The sequence below is a fragment of the Panthera leo genome, chromosome D2 (genome assembly GCF_018350215.1).
Source record: "Panthera leo isolate Ple1 chromosome D2, P.leo_Ple1_pat1.1, whole genome shotgun sequence".
Taxonomy (NCBI): Eukaryota; Metazoa; Chordata; class Mammalia; order Carnivora; family Felidae; genus Panthera; species Panthera leo.
In genome coordinates this window covers 69,511,170-69,533,137 of record NC_056689.1, presented here as the reverse complement: position 1 = coordinate 69,533,137, position 21,968 = coordinate 69,511,170, and the positions used below count along the sequence as shown (strand labels likewise).

The 21,968-nt window shown below is 49.3% G+C and overlaps 1 protein-coding gene across 29 annotated transcripts in view; it reads right to left on the bottom strand.

Moving 5' to 3' along the window:
- Positions 1–21,968, bottom strand: part of TCF7L2 (transcription factor 7 like 2) — a 212,719-nt gene that overhangs the window by 163,587 nt on the left and 27,164 nt on the right. The window contains exon 1 of one of the 29 annotated variants that reach the window (XM_042908723.1): positions 14,240–16,191. The exons of the other annotated variants lie outside the window; for them this stretch is intronic. Within the exon in view, the coding sequence (XP_042764657.1) occupies positions 14,240–14,386 (147 nt within the window). The 5' untranslated portion in view covers positions 14,387–16,191. Of the gene's footprint in view, positions 1–14,239; positions 16,192–21,968 lie in introns of those variants that run through there. 29 annotated transcript variants of the gene reach the window in all.

Genomic DNA, 21,968 nt, shown 5'->3' with positions numbered 1-21,968 from the left:
GGGCCCCAACCATGAACCTCAGAGTAGCAAACAACTTAGAATTCAGGCAGTTCCAGCTCAGTTACAGCCTACTGAGCTGTAGAGCCTTCTCCACAGTGACCCTGCCAGCTGGTGCCAGAGACAGACCTCAGACTCCCCCTCCCCCCCGCTCCGGAGAACCAACCTTCCTCCCGGCAAAACCTGAGACAAGCTACCTGGACAGAACAGTCCTACCGCTCACACACGCACAATGCGCCATCAAAACGCTCCAACGGCTTGGCAGTCTAGACTGCCTTAAGCACTCAGCATTCATTCATTCATTCGTTCATTCATTCATTCATGTTTGGCCCAATGCGTGCTAGATGCCAGGTAATGAGCCCAGCGTCTGAGCAGCATCATAAAACAAAGGCCCCCATTCCCCTGAACTGCCATGACTATGGATGGAGGTTTACACAGGAAGACATGGCCAGGGATCAAAAAGAGGGTTTGAAAACGGAGTTGTGCAAGACCCACGCCCAGAAGCCCACGTCCAGTCAGTGTGTGGGGAAGGCAGTGTTAATTGCCTGAAAACATGGTGAGTCACAGCTGGGAGAAGAAAGAGGCCATCCCAATTCCAGACAAGAAATCCTCTGCTAAGTCTTCCTATCCAATCTCTGATTTGTGACATATCTGGACCCCAGGAGTCTCTCGGTCTCAAAGGACTATGAAGGACCACTGCCCGCACTGCACACATTGTCTGAGGGGAAGACCGGCTAATGAATCGGTTTAAACTCTCATTCCGCACTCACCCGCAGCATCCTCGCGGTTCCCTACAACACCGCGGGGGTTCATCTGAAGTCTGGGCGGCCCAGGACACCGTCTGGTGTATCCTCCCTCCTCCCCTCCACGACTCCCCCGACTTTCCCACCACAGAGGCTCCCACTGGACTCCCACCCTAACAGCACCCCACCCCAGAGCCTTCCCCGGGCCCTGGCACTCCCCATGCTCTCATGGGAGGGACCCCAGAAGTCTCTCCCCATTCATGAAGTCCCAACTAACTGATTGTTCTTGGGCAATCAATTTCCCCTCCCTCTGACTCAGTTTCTTCAAACTGTGAAGAATTTTACCAATTCCAGGCTTCGCTTCATTCTTTCAGCCAAGGACACCTGAGGTGTCTCTGGACGGGCCCATTCCTGCATCCCCCACCCAGAAGGCACGTGTCCCGGGCCCCTGTGGCCTATGGGGGTACACACAGACTCCGGCTGCAGCTGCCACCATCAAGCCCAGAGCCATCTAAGAGTGGCGGTCTACCGCCACAGGGGGTCTAGGAACTTGGGTCAAATCCTGGCATTGACATTTGACTTGCTGCCTGGGGAACCTCCGACAAGTTCCCTAACAGAAGCCACAATCAGTTTCCTCACCTGTTCATCGAGAATCCCATCTCCTGGCCTCAAAGGGTTGGAGAAGGAACAATGACTGAGCTGAGTGGCTGGCACAAAGTAGGTTACCTTAGACGAGTTCCTTCCCCCCTCCCCTGCTTGTCCATAAAACATTTGGTAAAGTCAACTGGAAACAAAGCTAAAAATGGTTCAGGCTGGGAAAGGGGGTGGGGGGGGGGGGGGGGCAGAACAGAGCCCAGCCATGATTTCTGAGCCCAAAAGTGGCTCCAGGAGACATCCAAGGCCAATCATGGAGACCATCCCCAGGCCACGCTGGGGCTCTGGGGACAGCTCACCACAAAGCAGATGCTACTGGCACCACATGGGTAGTTGACAGACAAAGCTGCTGGCAGCTGAAGGGTCTCTAGGGGCACGTGGGTGAGATCCCACAAAGACAGTGCATCAAAAGGAAGCCCCAAATCAAGACCTGATCACACATCAGCCACAATAAATAATGTTTGCTCAAAGGTGGGAGGGATAGAGAGAGGCCCTTATTGGAGAAGGCCTACTTGCCCGTCCAATGTTAAAGAAAAGCTTGTTTTGTGTGCTACACAAAGGAGACACTGTTCGCAAATGCTCGCCCATATACATAATCAGGGCTGCCTCTGCTTATTACATAAGTCTCTGATGGTTAGAGATTCCGAAATCAATTTTTCTGCACTTATTCATACATATACACATATGAATATATTACATAATCATACGTATAAGAATATATTCACATATACAAAAATATAATTCGCATACATACGAAATAAGATGCATAAGAAGAGCAAAATTTATAGACATATCAAATTGCTGAAAGCAGTTACATCTGAAGAGGTGAAGAATTCTGAGTTCTTCAATGCGACCCCTTCCAAGAAAAAGTGGAGGGATAATGTGATTTTTATTTCCTTTTGTGGTTTATGGTATTTTTTTCTTTTTTTTTGGAAGAGAAACTCTCAAAACATAAGTGGAAACAATTTGACAGAACCTCTAAATAAATAAAATTAAGTTCTTTTTCCTATTGGGTCCAAAGGCTATTCATGGGCCTACTTAAATCTTGACACTCCCATCCACCAACACCAGGACTGGGACACAGATGGGCATTCGCCACAGTGATCATTGGGGCAGCATGTGTAAGTTTCCTTTACCAAACACAGAACAGGAAACACAAACACAGACACACACACACAGACACAGACACACACACACACACACACACACACACACACACACCCACCCCTCAGACATTCAACCAGGGTTTCTCAACCTCGGCACCTCTGACACCTTGGGCTGGATCACTGTTTGTTGTGGGGTCTGTCTTCCGTATTGGAAGGTGTTCAGCAGCATCCTTGGTCTCTGCCCACTAGATGCCAGTAGCAATCCCCAAGAAGTGACAATCCTACAAGTCTCCAGAAGCGGCCAAATACCCCCTGGGGAGCAGTCTCACCTCCATTTGAAAACCACTGAGCGAAACGATTTGGACCCAGCAGCCCCAAGGAATGACAGAGAAGCCAAGTCCCCAGCCAGCTGCCTTGGTGGCCAGCTGGTGTAGCACAGGACAAGTGCTCAAGGACGAGTTAACTGAACCGAAAACATCTGGGTCTAAAGTCTGCCACCTTGATAAAGTCCCAGACCTATACAAAGCTGAAGAAAACTGGCAGGTCTCCTAAGTCACAGCTTTTTCTTCCTGCAAACAGGAGTTGGGGGGATGCCACCTGTCATCCCATTCTAGAAGGGTTAGATCCCTTCTAACCATCCACAACTGCAGGTATCGTCATGCCATTTTACAGATGAAGAAACTGAGGCCCAGAAAGATGCTGGGATTGCCTCAAGTCTCCTCACCTCTAAGCAGCTGGGTTCAGACCCCAAAGCACCTCCCACCTACTCCAATAAACAGAAACGATGCAGTGTCGTGTTACAAAGGCGTTTTTAATTCTTTAGGAAATTACTTTGCAGGAAAACAAACAATCCGAGCGATGCCTGGCTTAGATTCACACCTCTTCTGTTTAACTTTAAACTCAACACTCAGAAGACAATAAAAACTCCGTTCTTATTAACAACTAGTATCACTGAGGGTGACTTGGTTCACAATTGAGAGGGAAGGAAGAGGAGACACGGGCCATCTCTTACACACACACACACACACACACACACACACACACATCCCTCCCAGCTTTCTCTGTGACACAACTAGAAAGGTTGGAAGACCCATCCAGGACCTGACATGCCCAGAGAAAAGTTTATAGTCCTCCCTCTGCACTAAAGGAAGGAAAAGAAAAACAAAAAACAAAAAAAAACTCAATCACTGAAAACGAAGGCACTGGAGAGAACAGCTGTGGCTCAGTAACCTGTCTACCAGCCGCTTCTCTGAGAACCAACCTACCAGCTAACAGCACACAGCTCAGAGCCGGCTGGCTGGGGTTCTACTTACCCTGCAGGCATTTTTCTTATTTCAAAGTTTCTATTAACTCCCCACTGATGTGCCCTAAAAGAATTTTTAAGGGCTTGGAAACACATAAATAAAATAGTCTTTGTTGGACCAGCACAGCCAAATGAAAGTCTTTCACCTGTAGCAGTGGTGATAAAACTTTCAGGCCTCACTTTCATACAAACCATCCAAAGACAGGAGAACCTGGAGTTCTGAAACCTTCCATGGCTCCCGTGCCCTCCCAGCCGGCACGTTCCTCCCCAGCTAAGGGCAGGCTGAGGAAGGCATGCCCACACCGTATGCACAGGTTGCAAGAAACATTCCTGACTCCAGGCCTGCCCTCCAGAGTGTGCCGCGTTCCTTCACAGCCTTCCAAAAATACCCAGTTAAATCGCGTTTGTCAAAACCCAGTTCGCACATAGTTAAAGATGAAGGAGAATCCTTAGAGGCTATGGCTTACTGGCTCAGTGGAGGGCTAAGGGGCGGAGGCAGAGAACAGAGAGGGAATTTGGAGGAGACAAATCACATGAAATACCCAGAAACAGAAAAATTAAGGTGCTTGTCCAACCAAAAGGCAATGCAGTACATTTTCAGCCATTGATCACACGGGCCGAGGTGCCCATGTGATGTGCTCGGCCCATGTGATGTGCTCATGTATTCAGAACCTTCTACCAGAACTAGGATTTGCTGCCCTCCCCTCCGGGCCCAAAAGATGGCTTGCCAATAACAGGACAACGAAAGTACTGCCAAAGGCCATCCTGAGCAAATACCATTGCTTACACTGTCCAGAAAAGACATCATCTAGCACTATTTGACAGATTAAATCACTCTGGTGCCCTGTTCTGAGTCAGTCATCAAATACGGGCCGCTGGCTAGCTGCATGATCTTAGGCAAGTCAACTTGCCCGTCCGGACCTAAAGACTGCTCACCTCTGAAAACAGGACGCTTGGCCAGACAGCGACCCACTCCCTCTCATACACGTACTTGTACTCGCCAACAGACTCACGACCCTGTCCAGGCCGGTCTCAACTTTCCTTCCTCCCTCCAGAGCCTGGTGGCCATGCGCCCTGGGCCGTGAGCTCCCAGAAGGCTATTAGTACAATGGTCCCTCTCTACCACAGCTGTGTTCCCAACGTGGGGGCCAACTTTCGGCTGAGCAGATGCCTGTGACCTGTCACAGATGAAGAAAAGAAGTGTGGAATGGGACTCGTCTGAGATCTGGAAGAGCTGCTCAAGCACCCTGTAACCCCACATTCCCCAGTGTGCACTACTCAGCCCTCCAAACGGCTGTCCTGCTTCTCTTTACCTGAAGGCCTCTCAGACCTTCCAGTGAGCATCTGAACTCTCCAAGAGGTGACTGCTTATGTGGAATCCCCTGGAACCACTTGGCCCCAGTCCGTGTGGAGGAAACTCCCAGGGCTAGCATGCGAGAGAACATGTATGCTGATAGGCTGCTCCCTACTTTATCTCACAGAAGAGAAAAATGGGCTCTGGAGAAGTCGAGACATCCAGGACTAGGCCCTGGGTCTCCTGAACCCAGTCTGCATATCTCCCCAGTTTAACACAAGGTAGACAGAGCTATGTATAAACAAGACTACAAATGGTATCGGCTTTCCCAGGGTCACCAAAGTTTCTGAAATCTATAAGCAACATCCACTAGCCAGCAGACAAGCAAGTCCTACTAGCAGGAAATCCTAAGGCCAAGATCACTTTCTAACATGCCTTACTTCTGTGATGAATAACTGAAATTTCAGTGTATTATATTTCTCATCCAGACCATGAGAATTAACCAGCAACCCCATTTACCTGTGTGCAAATTCCTCAGAGGAACTCCCCTCCTCCTCCTCCCACAAAGCCAACGGAGATGGTGCCTGTAAAAGGCCAAGAGCTCCCAAGAAGGAAGACACCAAGCTAAGACAGCACGAGATACTAACAGGGACTCAGAAGCCCACCAGAAAAACATCAGCAGGGGCGCCTGGGTGGCTCAGTCGGTTGAGCGTCCGACTTCGGCTCAGGTCATGATCTCACGGTTTGTGAGTTCGAGCCCCGCGTCGGGCTCCGTGCTGACAGCTGGGAGCCTGGAGCCTGCTTCGGATTCCGTGTCTCCCTCTCTCTCTGCCCCTCCCCTGCTCACACTCTGTCTCTCTCTCTCTCTTAAAAATAAATAAGCATTTAAAAAAAAAAAGAAAGACAGACATCAGCAGCACACAGACTGCTTCAGGAGCAACACCTAGTGAACTGCCTGCCTCTCCCACAAGCCAGGGATGGGGAGACCAAGTCATGGACCAGTTGCCCATTCAGCCACATGAAATACAGACAACAGGGGACCATTTCAATTAGTCTGTTACATAGGCCCGGACACTCAGGGTCCTCCAGCAGCAAAAAAGGAAAATAAAACCATAAACCCAATGCAAACAGAGAAAGCCTGGTGAAGGCACAGCATGACTTCAGAGGGCCCCAATCCGTCTCCAAGCTATACTGACAGAGTAGACGTGGGAAAATAACCTCTGAACACAGTCTCTTCATTGGATGTAGCTGTGGTGATGACTAATGAAAATACAAAGCCAGGCAAAAGCGTTACCAGATTCTTAGACTTTGGCTGTGTACGGCCCCCAGTCAGCAAATACCCAGAGTCAAAATGTACACTGATGGGGGCAGATGTAGCAGTTGGGTGCTCAGGCTTTCTAACCCCTTCCTTGCTGTGTGATTTTGAACAAGTCACTTGCCTTTCCTGTTGCCAGTGTCCCCTCCCCCGGAAAGGAGCGTGCCTCACACTACAATTAAATTGCAGAATGTCTATAAGGCACTGAGCCTGGGAACTACTCAGCAAGTAACAGCTGTTTTAAGTTCTGATGCAGGGAAGAGTTTGTGCAATATCCACCATTTAAAATGGGTCTTCTCATTCTTTGGGCCAGAAGAGACTTTATCACATTTGCACTACCATCTGATGCCAGCCCCTGCTCAATCCTGCTTTCCCCCCTTTTCCTTTCGCAGACGCTACCCTCCAATGAAACCCAGGTACACCTAAAAAAGGGGGATGTCTTATGTGAAAAACCTGGCATGTTTGCTCCAGTCCAACTCAGTTTACAAATAGGTCCAGAAGCAAGGTCCTGGTTTGTACAACCAGAAAGTAACTAAGGAAGAACAGAACCTGGGCTCTGGGGTCTCAGGTCACGGCTATTCCCATACCTCATCTCATCCCCCATCACGCCCTCCACATCTTCTAGAGTAAATCAGGAACGTCATCAAACCCTCCCCCCTTCTATTAACTGTCAAAGGCAACTGATGAGCCGTCTCCTCTGTAGGGGGCTGCAAGCCACAGGAAGTCGGAGCAAGCACGCATGGGGAGCACGCCAGGTTATCATTAGATTACAATACAAGGTCACGGATCAAGTTGCTCAGCCAAAGAGGGCACCCCTGACCTCCGAGAGCAGCAATGGAATCCATGAGGTATGTGGGGTGCCTGGGTGGCTCAGTCACTTAAGCGTGCGACTTCAGCTCAGGTCACAATCTCACAGTTTGTGGGTTCGAGCCCCGCGTTGGGCTCTGTGCTGATGGCTCAGAGCCTGGAGCCTGCTTCGGATTCTGTGTCTCTCTGTCTCTCTGCCCCTCCCCCACTTACACTATCTCTCCAATCACTCTCTCTCTCTGTCTCTCTCTCAAAAATAAACAAACATTACAAAAAAAATTTTTTTTAATTGAATTCATGAGGTAAGGGGCTGGAACTCAGTATGACTCTTGAGACTCAATGGAAAGAAAACCAATATGGAATCTTGTTCCGCTTGATCCCGGGCCTGACAAGGAAATCCCCAGAGGTGGGACGCAGCGTTGAGACCAGACACTCTCTGCAAGGGCAACCATTTCACCAGCGGGTCCTTGACTGGCTCTTCCCTGAGGACAGGAGCGTCAAGCTTTCCCCCAAAGGGGGCAGCCCTACATCCCTCTTCCCTAAAGGCCCACAGCCCTCTTGCTCCTTTTTGGCCTCTGGGTGACAGCGAAGTGACAATCAACAGATGGCATCAGTGTCCTGTCACAGCAAACCCTGCATGCAGCCTCAGGCTCTCAGCCTTCAACCCACTGCCCTTTGGATGAACAAACCTTTCAAATCCTCCCTTAACGTTATTGGAAATTTCAAGACAAAGTAGCATGACTCAAATCAACACATAGTTTTCCCCGCTTGCTTTTTCAAATGCTAATGGGCCTGTGGTCTGTCTACACCAACCTACCCCACTCCCCACAGCCAGGTTCAGGTGGGCTCCAAGCTAAATATTCTACCAGCCGTAGCTGATTCTCAAAGACTTCTAGTAGCTTCAGTCACCCCAGTAGTGGGAGAAGGAGAGGAAATGACCCAATTAACCGTTTCACTCACTGCAAACCTCAAAGCAAACATTTTTCAAGATCTCTTCGGAAACCCACTGCTTTGCTATCCTTTGAGGAAAAGGATACCTGAGCAGGAGCCTCACTAAATTCCTTGGAACCACTTGGAATTCAGCTCACCTCCTCACCATCACTCCCCACAATCATGGCAGAGCATGAACCTCACCTTTTTCTGTTTTATCTTCCCCCAAGCTAAATTTTCCAACATCTCTCAGGAATACGGGGTCTCCCCACAGTCTCAGAAGAGAGAATGGCCTTGTAACAGCCTCCAAATCTGCAGAAATTTCCACCTCTAGAACCCCAGACCCCAGCTCCGGCTCAGTCTCAAAGAAGCTGTGACCTTCACCCCCTCTCAGTTCCCTGATCCGAAAACAACGACGTCAAATGCAACCGTCTCCTGACCCTTTTCAGCTAGAAAGGTCTAACTCAGTGTACTATACATCGGCAGGCTGGCTTCCCATCTGCTAAGTGCTGGCCGGAAAGCCCAGTGCTCCCCAGAAAGGAGAGAGGGGGGCAATCGTGGCCTCCTGGCCTTCCTAGATAAAGATCACTAGTGAGCACTGCGGTCTCCACCACGGGCCTCCCCCTAGATCGTCTTGGGTGGCGGTCAGCAACGAGAACAACCTTTTGGAGCCTGGGCGTCCCTCCGTGGCCTGACTCGTTGGCTCCGACCACAGAGCTGCCTCCTTTATTTAATATCTTGGGCATGCGGACCACCATATTGCCCCTTTTCTGGGCTTCAGGCAAAAACCAAAGCAGGATCACCCTGGGAATCACCGAAAGCAGAATCTTTTTCTTGGGGCCGTAACGGGTACCTTTGCCAGGGGGTCCACATCATTTTGGCTGCCATATCCAAAAGGGTCACCATCCGCCTCCCTACATGTCATTTTTTATTTGCTGATTCACCCACTGGGGACAACAGAGTATTATGGGCTCTGAAACCAGGCGGGCCAGGGTCCTAATCCAGGTTGCACCTCTCACTGGTCTGCTTCCTAATCTGTAAAATGAGAATGTCTGTAAACGTAATGCCTACTTCACAGGATTGCTATGAAGTGTTAAACGAGAGAATAATATAAAGCCCTTAGCCCCATGCTGTGCACAAGGCTTTCAATAAATGTTAGCCATTATTAATTCTTCTTCAATATAATTCATCAAATGGGGGAAAAAATAAGAATCTCAGCTCTTAGAGGCTCAAAGCTACACACATCCCCGTAGACTTTTACGTGAAGATCCAGTAACACATCTGCTTAATCCCAGATATTTCTGGAGCCACTAGACAGTGAAGGTGAAGCCACGAACAGATGATCCCCACCTCATGGAGCTAGCATCCAGGTGAAGGAGGGGACAGCCAAAGAAAGATGCCAGGGTGCGCGTGATCCCACGCTGAAGGACACCAAGGGGTAGACAGGGGCAAAACAGGTTATCTCTGAAGGGGGGGGAGGGTTTCAGAGCGGGAATCTCTGAGGGAAGTGGTATGTAAGCCAATTTAACCAAAACACCAGGCTGCCATGGGGTTAGGGGAAGACAAAGGGAACCACAGAACAGCACGGGGGAAAGGTCTGTCTAGATCAGCCCCTCCTTCTGAGCTGCCTGGCAGGCGGCGATGCACCCAAGGTCTCACTGGTACTGAGTGAAAATCCAGCGCCGACAGAGGACTCCCCATCCCTGGTCAGGGGTGCTCCCTGCAGCGAAAGGGGGAGCCGGCCAGGAGAGGGGGTGCTCGCTCACGCCCCCAGGACTGAGGCAGGAAAACCACCACAGAACGACAACCAAACTCCAGCCACTGTCCGGGCACCAACGAATGTCTCAGAAAGTGCCTCTGTGGGTAATCACGTGCTTCAGCTTGAAAAAAGCCCGACAGCCTAACTGGGGGACTGCCTGGAGTGGGGGATTCTCTTCCAGTCCCCCAGCCACAAGCCTCACTTCTCACCTGGCCAAGTCCCAGGCTCCCAGCTGTACCCACACCGAGCAGCCCGGGGTCCCTCCCACGAGAGCTTTGGGATCTTCTTACGTTCTTGCTGATCAGCATGACCAACAGCCCCACCTCTGCCTTTTCTTCTCACCCCTGGGGAAAAGGAGGAGAGAAACAGGCAGCATCGACTCGTGAAAAGTCAGACGGAAACTCCAGAAGCTAGAGACTCTGATGTAACTGGCCTAGGGATGAGGCTTCAATGGCTCCCGGGTGGCTGTATCCGGTGGCCAGCGTCAAGAAGCCCTGGGCGACAGCAACGTAACTGATGGGTGTCCATCCGATCGCTAACAACAAGGAACGGAAGGAAATTTAACGTGGCTGCTTTTTTAACAGGCGATCTTTACACGGTCACGGGCAAAAGAAAAGTCACATTTTGCTGCCTTGCCCAACACAACTGGCAGGTCACAGAATCCAAGGTTTTCAGTCTGGCAGCCCCTCAGAAAGTTAAACACAGAGTTATCATATGACTCAGCAATGCCACTCGCTGGCGTGCATTCAGGATCAATGAAAACAGGGCCCACACAAAAACCCGTGGATGATTAAACGTTAATGTGGGATAGCCACACAATGGAATAATATTTGGTCAGAATGAGGCATGAAGAATTAGCACATGCCAAAACACGGACGAACCTTGAAAACATCATGTTAAGTGAGAGGCCCGACACAAAAGGCCACATATTTTACAATTCCATTTGTATGAGATGTCAAGAACAGGCATCTACAGCATCTGCCAGGAGCTCAGGGGAAGGCAAAGTGCAGAGTGATGGCTAATGGGTCCAGGGTTTCTTCTGGGTGCAGCGAAAACGTTCTGGAATTAGGGAGTGTTGATGATCACACGACTCTGGAAATAATACTAAAAATCACTAAACTGTACGCTTTAAATAAGAGACTCGTATGGTTCGTAAATGCCTCAGCAGAGCTCTTACTTTCAAAAAGAGTCTGAGGTTTTACTCACAACAGCTTGAGAAGCAGTAAGTGTGATTCTTGCCAGGCTTCTTCTCGGGGACTACACCCATGTGCCAGCGCCATGTGCTAAGCGCTCAGTGGGACGGCCTACAGACCGCTCCAGGTCCCCGTGTGCCCAGGGGAACCTCACAATCTGGGTTTGCGGCCCAATGCAGGGCGGTAAGCAGGAGACAATACATGGCAAAAGCCATTTTTACAAGCGTGTAAGTAAGATCCAGAAGATCCTGATTCACTAAATAGGGCGGGGAGGGGACACCTGATGAATCTGAGTTTTTAACAGGGTTAAGGGTTCCCTGATCAGGAAAAGTCTGGGAACCACTAAAAATGTAACAAAGTAACACTTTATTCCAGGACCTCAGAAAGGGACCAACTCAGAGGTTTATTGTTAAGGCGAGGCCTCCAGGGGCCAGAACAGAAGCCTGGAGTCCTGCTCGAGATGCTCCAAGCGCCTCCCATCCTCGTCCTGGGATTCCCTCTCTCCTCCCAGGCGCTCAAAGCCTTTGGCAAAGACAATGCAATCTTAGCGCCCAGCAGCGTCAAGCTCCCATAGGCCTTGCTGGGCAGGCCGCACTTCTTTTGATTCCAGAAATGTTAGTCCAGCGCCCGGGCGATTGGCAGGGAGCGGGAACTCGAACCCAGGAATCCCAACGCCCACAGATTCTCACCTCCAGCTCCAACAAAGGTCTCTTTGTCGGGTTTGGGTGTCTCCCGGAGGGCATACTTCCCTCCCAGGGCTGGGGAGAGAGGAGGCGAGGGCGGTGTGCGGAATGGAATCCACGCATTCTCTGGTCTCCAGGTTGCCCAATCGCACCGCCCGAGGGGACGGACGGGCAGCCTTTCCCTGGTCTTGGCGGCCAGGAGGGAGGTGGGCCCCGCCCACCAGGCCTCACGGCTCCCTTGCATCCAAGGCCTGACCCACAGGCCTCCCGAGCCTGCATCCTGCCGGGGCGACAGGGCTCCAAGGAACAACGGGGCTCTTGTTCAGACACGCTTTTCAGCCGGTGAGGTTACCCTCTAGAAATACTTCTAAATAAATACACAGACCATCCCATCCTGAGGTCTGCCTGCAGCCCCGCTTTCGGCACAATGCCAGCCTCCGCGGCCCTGCCAACCACCTCTGTCGCGTGACTCGCTCCACCCTCATGGTGAGGTGTCCTCGGGAATCAGAGGCAGCATCCGTAGGCTTCCAAGCACGGGGCCAGGAAGCAGAGAGCCAGAGGCCAGGTGACTGCAGCAAGCCTCTCCTCTTAACAAGCACAAAGGGGAAGTTGGCTGTGGCAGAACAGCCTGACCAGGGGCCTTCACCAGGAGAATGGCCTCCCGCCTCTGCTCCAGATTTAATTCAGCCGTGGCTGGGTGACGGGAACCACCCAGCCATCCCTCCAGGGGTATGGCAATGGGGAAGACTCGCCCTGTGGTTCCTCTTACCCTGGAGGAGGCGTTTCCTGCCTTCTGAACCATCTAGGAGCCTGAGTTACATCCTCACACTGTGTACCCCACTAGCAAGATCTCTGTAGCACTTCCCAGAGAGGAAAAGTGAGTCCCCACTGGGGGCTCAGATTAGCCAAGGTGGCCACAGCTCTGGGATCCCCAATTCGGCACGCACTCTCTACCTGGCAGGAAGGAATCCAGAACCTGAGCGTTCCTGAGGAAGGCCACAGAGCTCACCTTGAAGAGAAAGGCAGCTTTGAGCTATAAAAATACGAGATTCAGACCCTGGACCAAAAGCCAGTGAACAGTCTCAAATTTAAAGCCTATCTAAAAAACACCGTTTTCCCCCAGAGGGCTTCCGTCAAACTTTGTCCCCTTTGGTGCTTGAAACTATCCACTGAGACGAGTAAGGACTATTATTCCCGTTTTAGAGGTGATTCTGGAACAGACCTGGACACAGAAAAGAAGCGTAGGAGGCTGACGAGTTCATTTTTCACATCCTTTCAGATCCTGAGTGTGCACCCGCCCCAAAATTTAAGGGATGGGGATGTATGGCAGGGAAAAGGTGGGGGAAAGTAAGTTTTACGAACCTGAGCTGCACTGACATTTGATGGATTTAATTAAAAGGTACCTTTCAAGCAACAGGAAAAAAAATAATAATAAATCCACGTCTCATCTGAGTTACACCCTGGGGACCTGCAGGACAACCACTAATAAAACGCTCCCGTCCCCCATCACTATGTGGGTGACTCCATGGAGAAATAACCGTCTGTGAGCCGTGTGCAGGAGTCTTGAGAGACAGGCAATTGTCTTTATATTATTAACAGTAATAGGAGCACACTACCAGGAATAATCATTTCTGCATCATGCCAACCTGAACCTTCATTTCACTGCATGAGCTGCTGGGCATCAAAGCCAACAAATTCGCAGAAATGCTCAGGGAAGGAAGGAGGGGGAAGAGAAAAGAGCCCAGCCTTCTGCCCACCGCCATCCCCCACCCCATCCATTAGAAAACATATCCCTAAATAAATAATGAGAGCGCCCAATCTGCAAAATATCCCACAGCACCGGGTGAGCAGAAACCGCCCCCCCCCCCCCAACCATCATCTCAAAACAATTTTAAACCTCAACCTCACCGATTCGTCTACCCCACCTTGGTTCAAATTAAACGAAATGCTATCATGCTGCTGTGTTTTAAAACACTGTCCGAGAAGGTAGAAAAGGTTACCCACAGCAAGCAAGGAGTTCTGTCTTCACCATAGCAACGCGCCTATTTATAATATGGTCTACCTGCATCAAAGGCTTGCACAAGACACTCAAGGCAAGACCAGTGCTACATCCAAGCCCGAAGATGAAGCCGGAAACTCTCGTGAGCACGGCAATGAAACACTTCCAATTACATTACATGCCACGATTATTAGCATTGACTATCAGATTTTTTTTTCTTTCTATTCCAGTAAGAGTAAAGAGGAATATGAATCAAGTCAGTTCCGAGGACAGAGGAAGCCAGCATGCCACTTTCTAAAAGTGCTGTGGCTTTTTTTTTTTTTTTTTTTTTTTTTTTTTTAATGGTTAACCCCAGAGGCAGGGACAGGAAGGAAAGGTTTCGAAGGAGAGCCACACGTTATGACGTTGCTGAATCCTCCCCGGTGTCAGGTGTGCGGCCTGATAAGGCACCCTTACCGGTTCGTAAGCAAGGCCTCGGTCATTCGTGCCAGGCAGAAATTCCAGAGCGGCCCAGATCCACACACATGCTGGACCTGGACCGTGGAAGGAAAAACACGCTTTCCTTTTGGAGGGAGGCACAGGCACCCACATCCAATTACTCATTGCAAAAGGATTCTGATTGGCCAACAAAGGCCAGGTCAGAATTTTCAAAGAGAAACCCAACTAGATTCCCCACAGCAACCTCCCTGTTTCCATGTCAATACAGAACCTTAGAGCATGACAGGGCCCTAGCATCAGGCAAAGCCCAGACTCAAACCCCAGAGCAGCCACTGACCAGCCACACACCCTTGGGCAAGTTCCCTAACTTTCTTCAGTTTCCTCAGCTGTATAATGGGGATGGTACAGAAAGTTGCCGTGACCTTGAAGTTTACAAATCTATAGAATGTTCTAGAAAGTGGCACATAGCGAGAGCTCAACAAACACCTATTCTTTTTTCTTTTGCTACTAGCATCAAGGTCCCTTTCTGGAGCAACAATGCTAGAAATCAAAGCATTAAGTCCCCACACTCACGAGACAAGAGACCCACACGAGTACCTTAAAAATGAAAAATGAGGTATTCCCCATCCTTAACACACACTCCATGGAATGATGCCAGCCCTGTTCCATAGCTAGAACAACTGAGGCTAGACTCACGTTTGCACCAGTGATAACACTAAGGGTCAAAGCTAGTGGACCAGGAGTAAGCTGAGAGTCGTAGGGGGTGAGGAGCCTACAGGAACCATTGATGGAAGGCAGACATAGAGTGACCCACCATATTTTCATTCAGTCAAATGGAAGACAAAAAGCATTCCTTGGACCAAGGTGAGTGGCACATAGGACAGAGGGACTCACAGTTCTGGACACCCTCCAATGCTCCGTATTTTCTTTTCCCAATAGCCTGTCCATTCCTACAGGCCAGGGACTATGTCACTGAACCTAGGCACCCAGAGCAAGGGACACATTACAGACCCTAAATAAATATTTGTTTCTGTGTAATGCTTTTGGAGGGGGAAAAAATTCACTTCAGCTTCCTGGTATTTCCCCTAAAGTGATTTTTCACAAAAAAACAAAAACAAAAGGTATAGTATCGTTTCGTTTCATTATCGCAACAATCCTTTGAAGGAGATATTTTGATTCTGCCCGTTTTACAGACAAGCAAACTGAGGATTAGGGAAGCACTTGTTCAAGCTCACACAAAGTCACAAAGTAGCAGAGCCAGGATTCAAAGGTAGGTCTGACTCTAGAATGAAGCTCTTAACCATTTCCTTGATATTTCTCTTGATCGATCATGTACATCTAGCAGAGTTCTTAGCGACGAGTAGATGCTCAGTATTTTTTAAGTAGAAACACAAAAGAAGTGGACAATTCAGGTTGTAGCTTCTAGTGCTCACAAAAACCCTAGATCAACCATAGCTGACAATGCTTCACCTTAGCTTTGCAAACTACATAATTCACGTAGAAATGGAAAAAGAATTCAGCACATGTCTTCACCCACCAATCTCTGCAAGAAAACGCCTGGGAGCAAAACCAGTGACGGGAAATGGGTGGGACCTGAAATGCTGAGGTCCAGGTATTAAATTATGCTGCACTTGAAACTTCCAAACCAGGGATCCAGCATCACCAAAGAGAAGGGAACAGGAGGTCAGGGCAGCACCCACCCGGGCAGAGTTCTCGACCATGCCAGTTCTCAAAATCTTCCCAGGGAGGTGTGGAGGCCTCAAGAAAGGGAGGTACGAAGAAAAATGCTCAGATACATCCTCTTAACCACAGCCCGAGCATTTCTCCACCAGAGAGAAACACCAAGTACAACACCAGTGACTTCTAAGTGTGCAGGCCGATTATAGCTTTACTTTCAAAAGAGCTTTGATTGATCTTTTTTGATAGACCTGAAATAAATTAAACTAGATTGACTCACTTGAGAATGGACTCTAATCCCTTAGTCAGATCCCGGAGAACTCAAACCAAACCAGCTGTTAATTTAGGCTTTATAAGATAAAGCATGAGAAATCCAAGTTGATGTACCCCAGAGCAAAGCTTACATCATCTCTGTAAGCAATCAACTTACTGCTTCTTTTAGGAACTAATCAGTTCTTGGGTAAGTGGGTGCCAAGCCTGTACTCTCAGAGCGAAACTAGCTCAGAGAAAGGAAGAAAGGCGAGAGAAGGAAGAGAGGACCCGAGAAACACTGACTCACTCCTCAAGCAAGCTCAGAAGCGGCCCAAGACATTTCCAGTTTGCTTTCTGCAACTCATCTGTCTTGTGCTCCAGAACTGCAATGGCTTGACCAGAGTCTAACCACCAAGTGAGAGGAAGCACCCGATACTCTTCATATTTCTTTGCAAAAAGAGGGGGAGCAGAATTACCCCGAAAATATTCCCCACTACTTTTTTATTCCCTCATCTTTGAAGATCACACTGTCCCCTTTATCTCTGCTTTCTGGGTGCCTTTGATTTGAATATAGGAAACTCAAGGCTTTCAAGTGGCAACTGCCCATGGCACTAATGGAGTTAACAAGCACTACACACACACACACACACACACACACACACACACACACACCCCTACAGGCTTCTTCCCAAGCTAAACTCTGCTCACTCACAGGCAGCCCTCCCAACTTTCACTAGCATTTTTTGGAAAGGGATTCAGGTCTTCATCCCAAATGAAGGTGGGCATTCACCTCTAGGGAACTCCACCCAATGCCTCACCCCAGGAGGTTCCAGCACAGTGCCTTTCCTTCTGGGGGGAAAGAAAAAAAAAAAAAAAAAAAAGGCTGCCAGCCTCTTGCTCCTAAACAATGATGTTTCATAGATCACTCTGTTTACCGAACATAAGGGGATCAAGAATTGAAATCCAATTTAAGGAATTATGGTGCCTTCAGACTGTTTTTCCTCAACGATGAAAAAAGACAGGCATGTTGTTTCTGGAATTAGGCCAGAAGAAACTGATCCTTGTAGTAATACAAGAAAAAAAGAAATCAATGCGTGTGTTTATACATGGGCTGGGGGGAGGGGACGGCTAAAATAGGAGTTAAAATCCGAGTAGCAACAAACTCGTTTCCTTCCATGGAAGGATCCTGAAGTTTATTTTAGTTTTATTTTTGATATCAGACAAGTAGAATATGATTCATCTCTTATCGTTTCTGAGAGGAAGAAATTTAACCAGAGAAGATAAAACCAAAACCAACCGCCAAGTCTGTCCACTTGCCTTCCACTAGTAGCGAAAGGGACCCAGTGCCCAGCAACAGTCTGAAGCTGCTAAGATTACAGACGTCCTTCCCCTTTAAATACAAGTACCCACTGCGGCTCGGTACCCGGTGCTCGCCATTGTGTTATTAATCCTCTGAGATTGGTTGTATCCCCATTTTACAGATAAAACTGAGACTTCGGGAGGTTAAGTAAGTGGCCGAGGTCCCACATACAATAAAAGGGTGTGACTTGAGAGCTCGGGTATGTCTAACACCAGTGCCAGGGCTCCCATCCATCATCCCTGAATGCCTCCAGGTCACGGCATAAACTTTTCACTCCAGATAAAACAGCACTTTCGTGGCTTCTAATGGGTCTCACCACCGCGTATGTCCCGTGGAGGTATTTCAGGGATGGACGAACTGAGACGCAGAGAGGGTATGTTACCTACAAGCAGGTAACTGAGTGAATGACCTAGCAGTGTTCCCAACTCCTGGGGCCCTAACAGTAATTATTACGCTTCCTCCTCAACCTTAATTAATTCTTTCCCACTGCCATACCCAAAGTCCTCCCACCAAATGCTGCCTCGGGGAGATAGTTTGGCTGGTGGTGCTAATTTTGATGGGGGGGAAGGGGGAGGACTAAAAGGGGGGCAAAACTATTAGATAAAGTAAATTAAGATGTTTCTAATAGGTGTGGAATAAATCGTCACTTTAAGGAACTAACCAATTAAAAAGCTACAGCACTGCTCTTGCCAAAAGCTATGCCATCAGCCAGAATGCCAGTGACAAACTGCAGTGGAGAGGAGGGAAATGCTAACACCTGCCGCAGCCTAAGGCCACTACAAAGCTACAAAGGTCTGGCCAATGCCAACAAAAATACCAACGCTTTCTGATCAACCAAGATGGCTAAAATACAAGTCCTCTTTTTCAAGGAGGGAGGGGATGTCGTCGTACCTGCTCATTGTTTTACACCTCCCAAAGCCAAAGAGGGGAGTGACGATAAAAGAAGTCCATTGACGAGGGGCGCCTGGGTGGCTCGGTGGGTTAAGCATCAGACTTTGGCTCAGGTCATGATCTCGCAGTTCGTGGGTTCAAGCCCCGCGCTGGGCTCTGTGCGGACAGCTCGGAGCCTGGCGCCTGCTTCGGATTCTATGTCTCCCTCACTCTGTCCCTCCCCTGCTCATGCCATGTCTCTCTCTCTCTCTCTCAAAACTATGTAGGGGCACCTGGGTGGCTCCGTCGGTTGAGTCCGATTTCAGCTCAGGTCATGATCTCACAGTTCCTGAGTTCAAGCCCCGCCCGCATCAGGCTCTGTGCTGACGGCTCAGAGCCTGGCGCCTGCTTTGAATTCTGTCTCAGTCTCTCTCAGTCCCTCCCCTATGTGCGCGTGCGTGTGTGTGTGTATGTGTGTGTGTCTCAAATATAAATAAACATTTAAAAATTTTTAAAATAAACACACATTAAAAACAAAGTCCACTGACAAAAACTGTTTTCTGATTCCACCCCTTTGCACGTTACCCTCAGAGAAACTCAAGAGAGATGGCGATACAAACGGCCCAACTCCAAGCACCGTGTTTTAATTCATCCTCCTGCAAATGAAGGAGGTCTGAACTGCACCCTCTGGAACCAGGAGGTGATAAAGACCCTAGGGATGCTGTCAAGTCACCTGGGAGAATCAATGTCATTTCTTAACCACCACGGAGAACAAATCATTGCGCACAAACTCCTTGCGGCAACGCAGTTCTCCAAGTTGAAGTGCGAAGTGGCCTGAGCTGGCTGTCCACTCACGGATCTGATTCCCTGCCCAGGAGAGCCCCACGGGAAGGCCCGGTGAGCAGACCTGAGTGATGGGCACAGACACGAATGCAAAGACCTGGCCCTTCCTCCCACGGGCGCTGCTTTCCTGGGGCAGTAAGCTTCCAATCACAGGTTCCCCAGGTCTCTTGGCCCTAGGAACCCGCTAGCCGCTTGTCTTTGAGGCAAATTGGAGGAGGAGGGGGCTGTTACACGCTTATTACAAATTAAGACAAACAATAGCCTGGCCACAGCAGCCCGCGGACACTCCCTCATAAAGAAAAAAGTAAGTGTTATTAGGTCGGCAAGCCAGAAGCCAGCCCTCTGCCTTTCAAACACCAAAAAGGACACCTTTTAAATCTATTTTTTTTAATGAAGTTCTAAGCAATAGAAATTCGACCAAAGAAGAGAGCAGACATTACAGCTAAAAGGCCACAAATTCCTGTCTTGCTGTCACTAATTTCATGCCCATCAGAAGCTGAATAATTCGGAGCCCGGTCGCCCCCATAGGTTTTTTGTCTGTCCTCCCCAGGGAGATAAATTATGTCACAACGAACTCTCTCCCCCAACGCTCTTCAAAAAGTACCCTGGCCTCTTGATTCGGCCCGCTCCCTGACAGAAGAAACCAGATTACTTTGGGGGGAAGGGAAGACGGGAAAGAAAAGCAGGGAAAGATATATGCCACTTGGCCACTTGGCAGGAGTGGCATAATGGTGTTGTCAGGGTGACCGACTGTCCCCGCTTGCCTGGGGTGGACAGGCTTCCTGGGACAACCTGTTGGTAACAGGTATAACACCATTAAGCCTTCCTCCCACGCCAGCCACTGAGCTAACCCTAACCCTCTCTCATGTAACCTCACAATAACCCGCCCAGCAGGCAAATCCCATTATTAAGCCCATTTTTCACAGATGGGAAAACGGAGGCACAGAGTAATTAAGTAATTTGCCCAATTTAAACTTTCCAGCGTTATGTAAAAGGAAAAAAAAAAAGTGATGGAACTCAGATACTGGAATAAGGAGAAGTTCAGACTTTACGGGGAAATTCTGACCTGGAAAGCAGTTAATGAGGAAAAAAAACACTTCCTGCCAAAGGAGATGAGAGGAGAGCAGGGGAATCAGGGGAAATACACAGAACAGGAAGATCAATCACAAGTTGGTCTAGATGTTTCCAAAATAGTCCTTAGAGGCATTATGTAAGTAACACAGAAAGAGAGAGAAGAAACCCCAGGTGGGGGAGCGTGTGACAGCTGAGGATCCAGGACAAGAACGATGACAATGGCTCTGCGGCAACTTGCCAGGGATCCCGGGCCCCACGAGAGCCCGACAATCTCCACGCTCTCTGGGAAGGCCATGCCCGGGGCTCCCCCCCTCCTCACACTTCATGGGCCAGGAGCCCTGGCCACTCTTGGCTCCCCAGCAGCCAGACTCTTGAGCTGAGGTGGCAAATGGAAACCGCAAACCATGAACCAAAGCAGAAGTCAGACCCAGAGATAAAAATCCAGTCACACGGAAAAAAAGAAATGATAACAGAACCACTGAGGCCGAAATCAAAACCGTAGCTGCTTTGCATGTGGCATGGGGTTTGTGTGTGCGCTTTGTCTGTGTCAGACCTTCGGTTCCCACCACACACAACTCGCCGTGGGGCTCCTTTCGCTACGAGGCAAACCGGGAGCCTGTGGAGGATCGTCTTGCAAGACGTCTTGGCCAAAAACCCAAGAAGGCTGGAAGGAGGAAACCCCAAGCAAACCTCAATTTATTGCTCTTACATATCAGTCGGGGACGCCCGGGGCGCCCAACCCAATCTACAGAAACTGACTTGGTGCTTTTCCTAAACTACCCTAACGTCAGGAGTAACACGTTTGTTGGGGGGGACGATAAGGATATCAACATTTATTTTCTGATGGAGATAAACTGGCAAATTGAACCCAATTGCAAAGTGACCTAAGCAAATCATAGCTTCTTCTTTTTTTTTTTTTTTTTTTTTTTTTACTTTGTTTTTTGGGGGACGGGGGGAGGCAGACGTGGGAGAAGGTTCCTCTCCCAAGGAAAGAGGCCTACCACATTATTGAAGCCTTTTCCTCACCGGAGAATTCAAGCCCTGAGTGCCAATTCTTCAGAAACAAATGGCTTCACAAAGCACGTCCTCTATGGGGAGAGGCTGGTCCTCTGCTCTCACTCACCATGACGAAAATGTGACAAGAGTGACAAGTTTTTGAAAAAAAACACAAAATAGGGGCGCCTGGGTGGCGCAGTCGGTTAAGCGTCCGACTTCAGCCAGGTCATGATCTCGCGGTCCGTGAGTTCGAGCCCCGCGTCAGGCTCTGGGCTGATGGCTCGGAGCCTGGAGCCTGTTTCCGATTCTGTGTCTCCCTCTCTCTCTGCCCCTCCCCCGTTCATGCTCTGTCTCTCTCTGTCCCAAAAATAAATTAAAAACGTTGAAAAAAAAAAAAAAGAAAAAAAAACACAAAACCAAATAGGGTGCATAAAGCACGCTGGGAGTTTGATAAACACGTCTTCTAGTTTAGAAGCATTTCCAAACCTTCCTCTAGATTCTATTTCAAGAAAAATGTCTGCAGGGGCGCCTGGGTGGCTCAGTTGGTTACACGTCCGAGATCAGCTCGGGTCAAGATCTCATGGCTGGGGAGTTCGAGCCCCGTGTCGGACTCCACGTTGACAGTATGCCAGCCTGGGATCCTCTCCCTCTCTCTGGCCCTCCTCCACTCTCTCT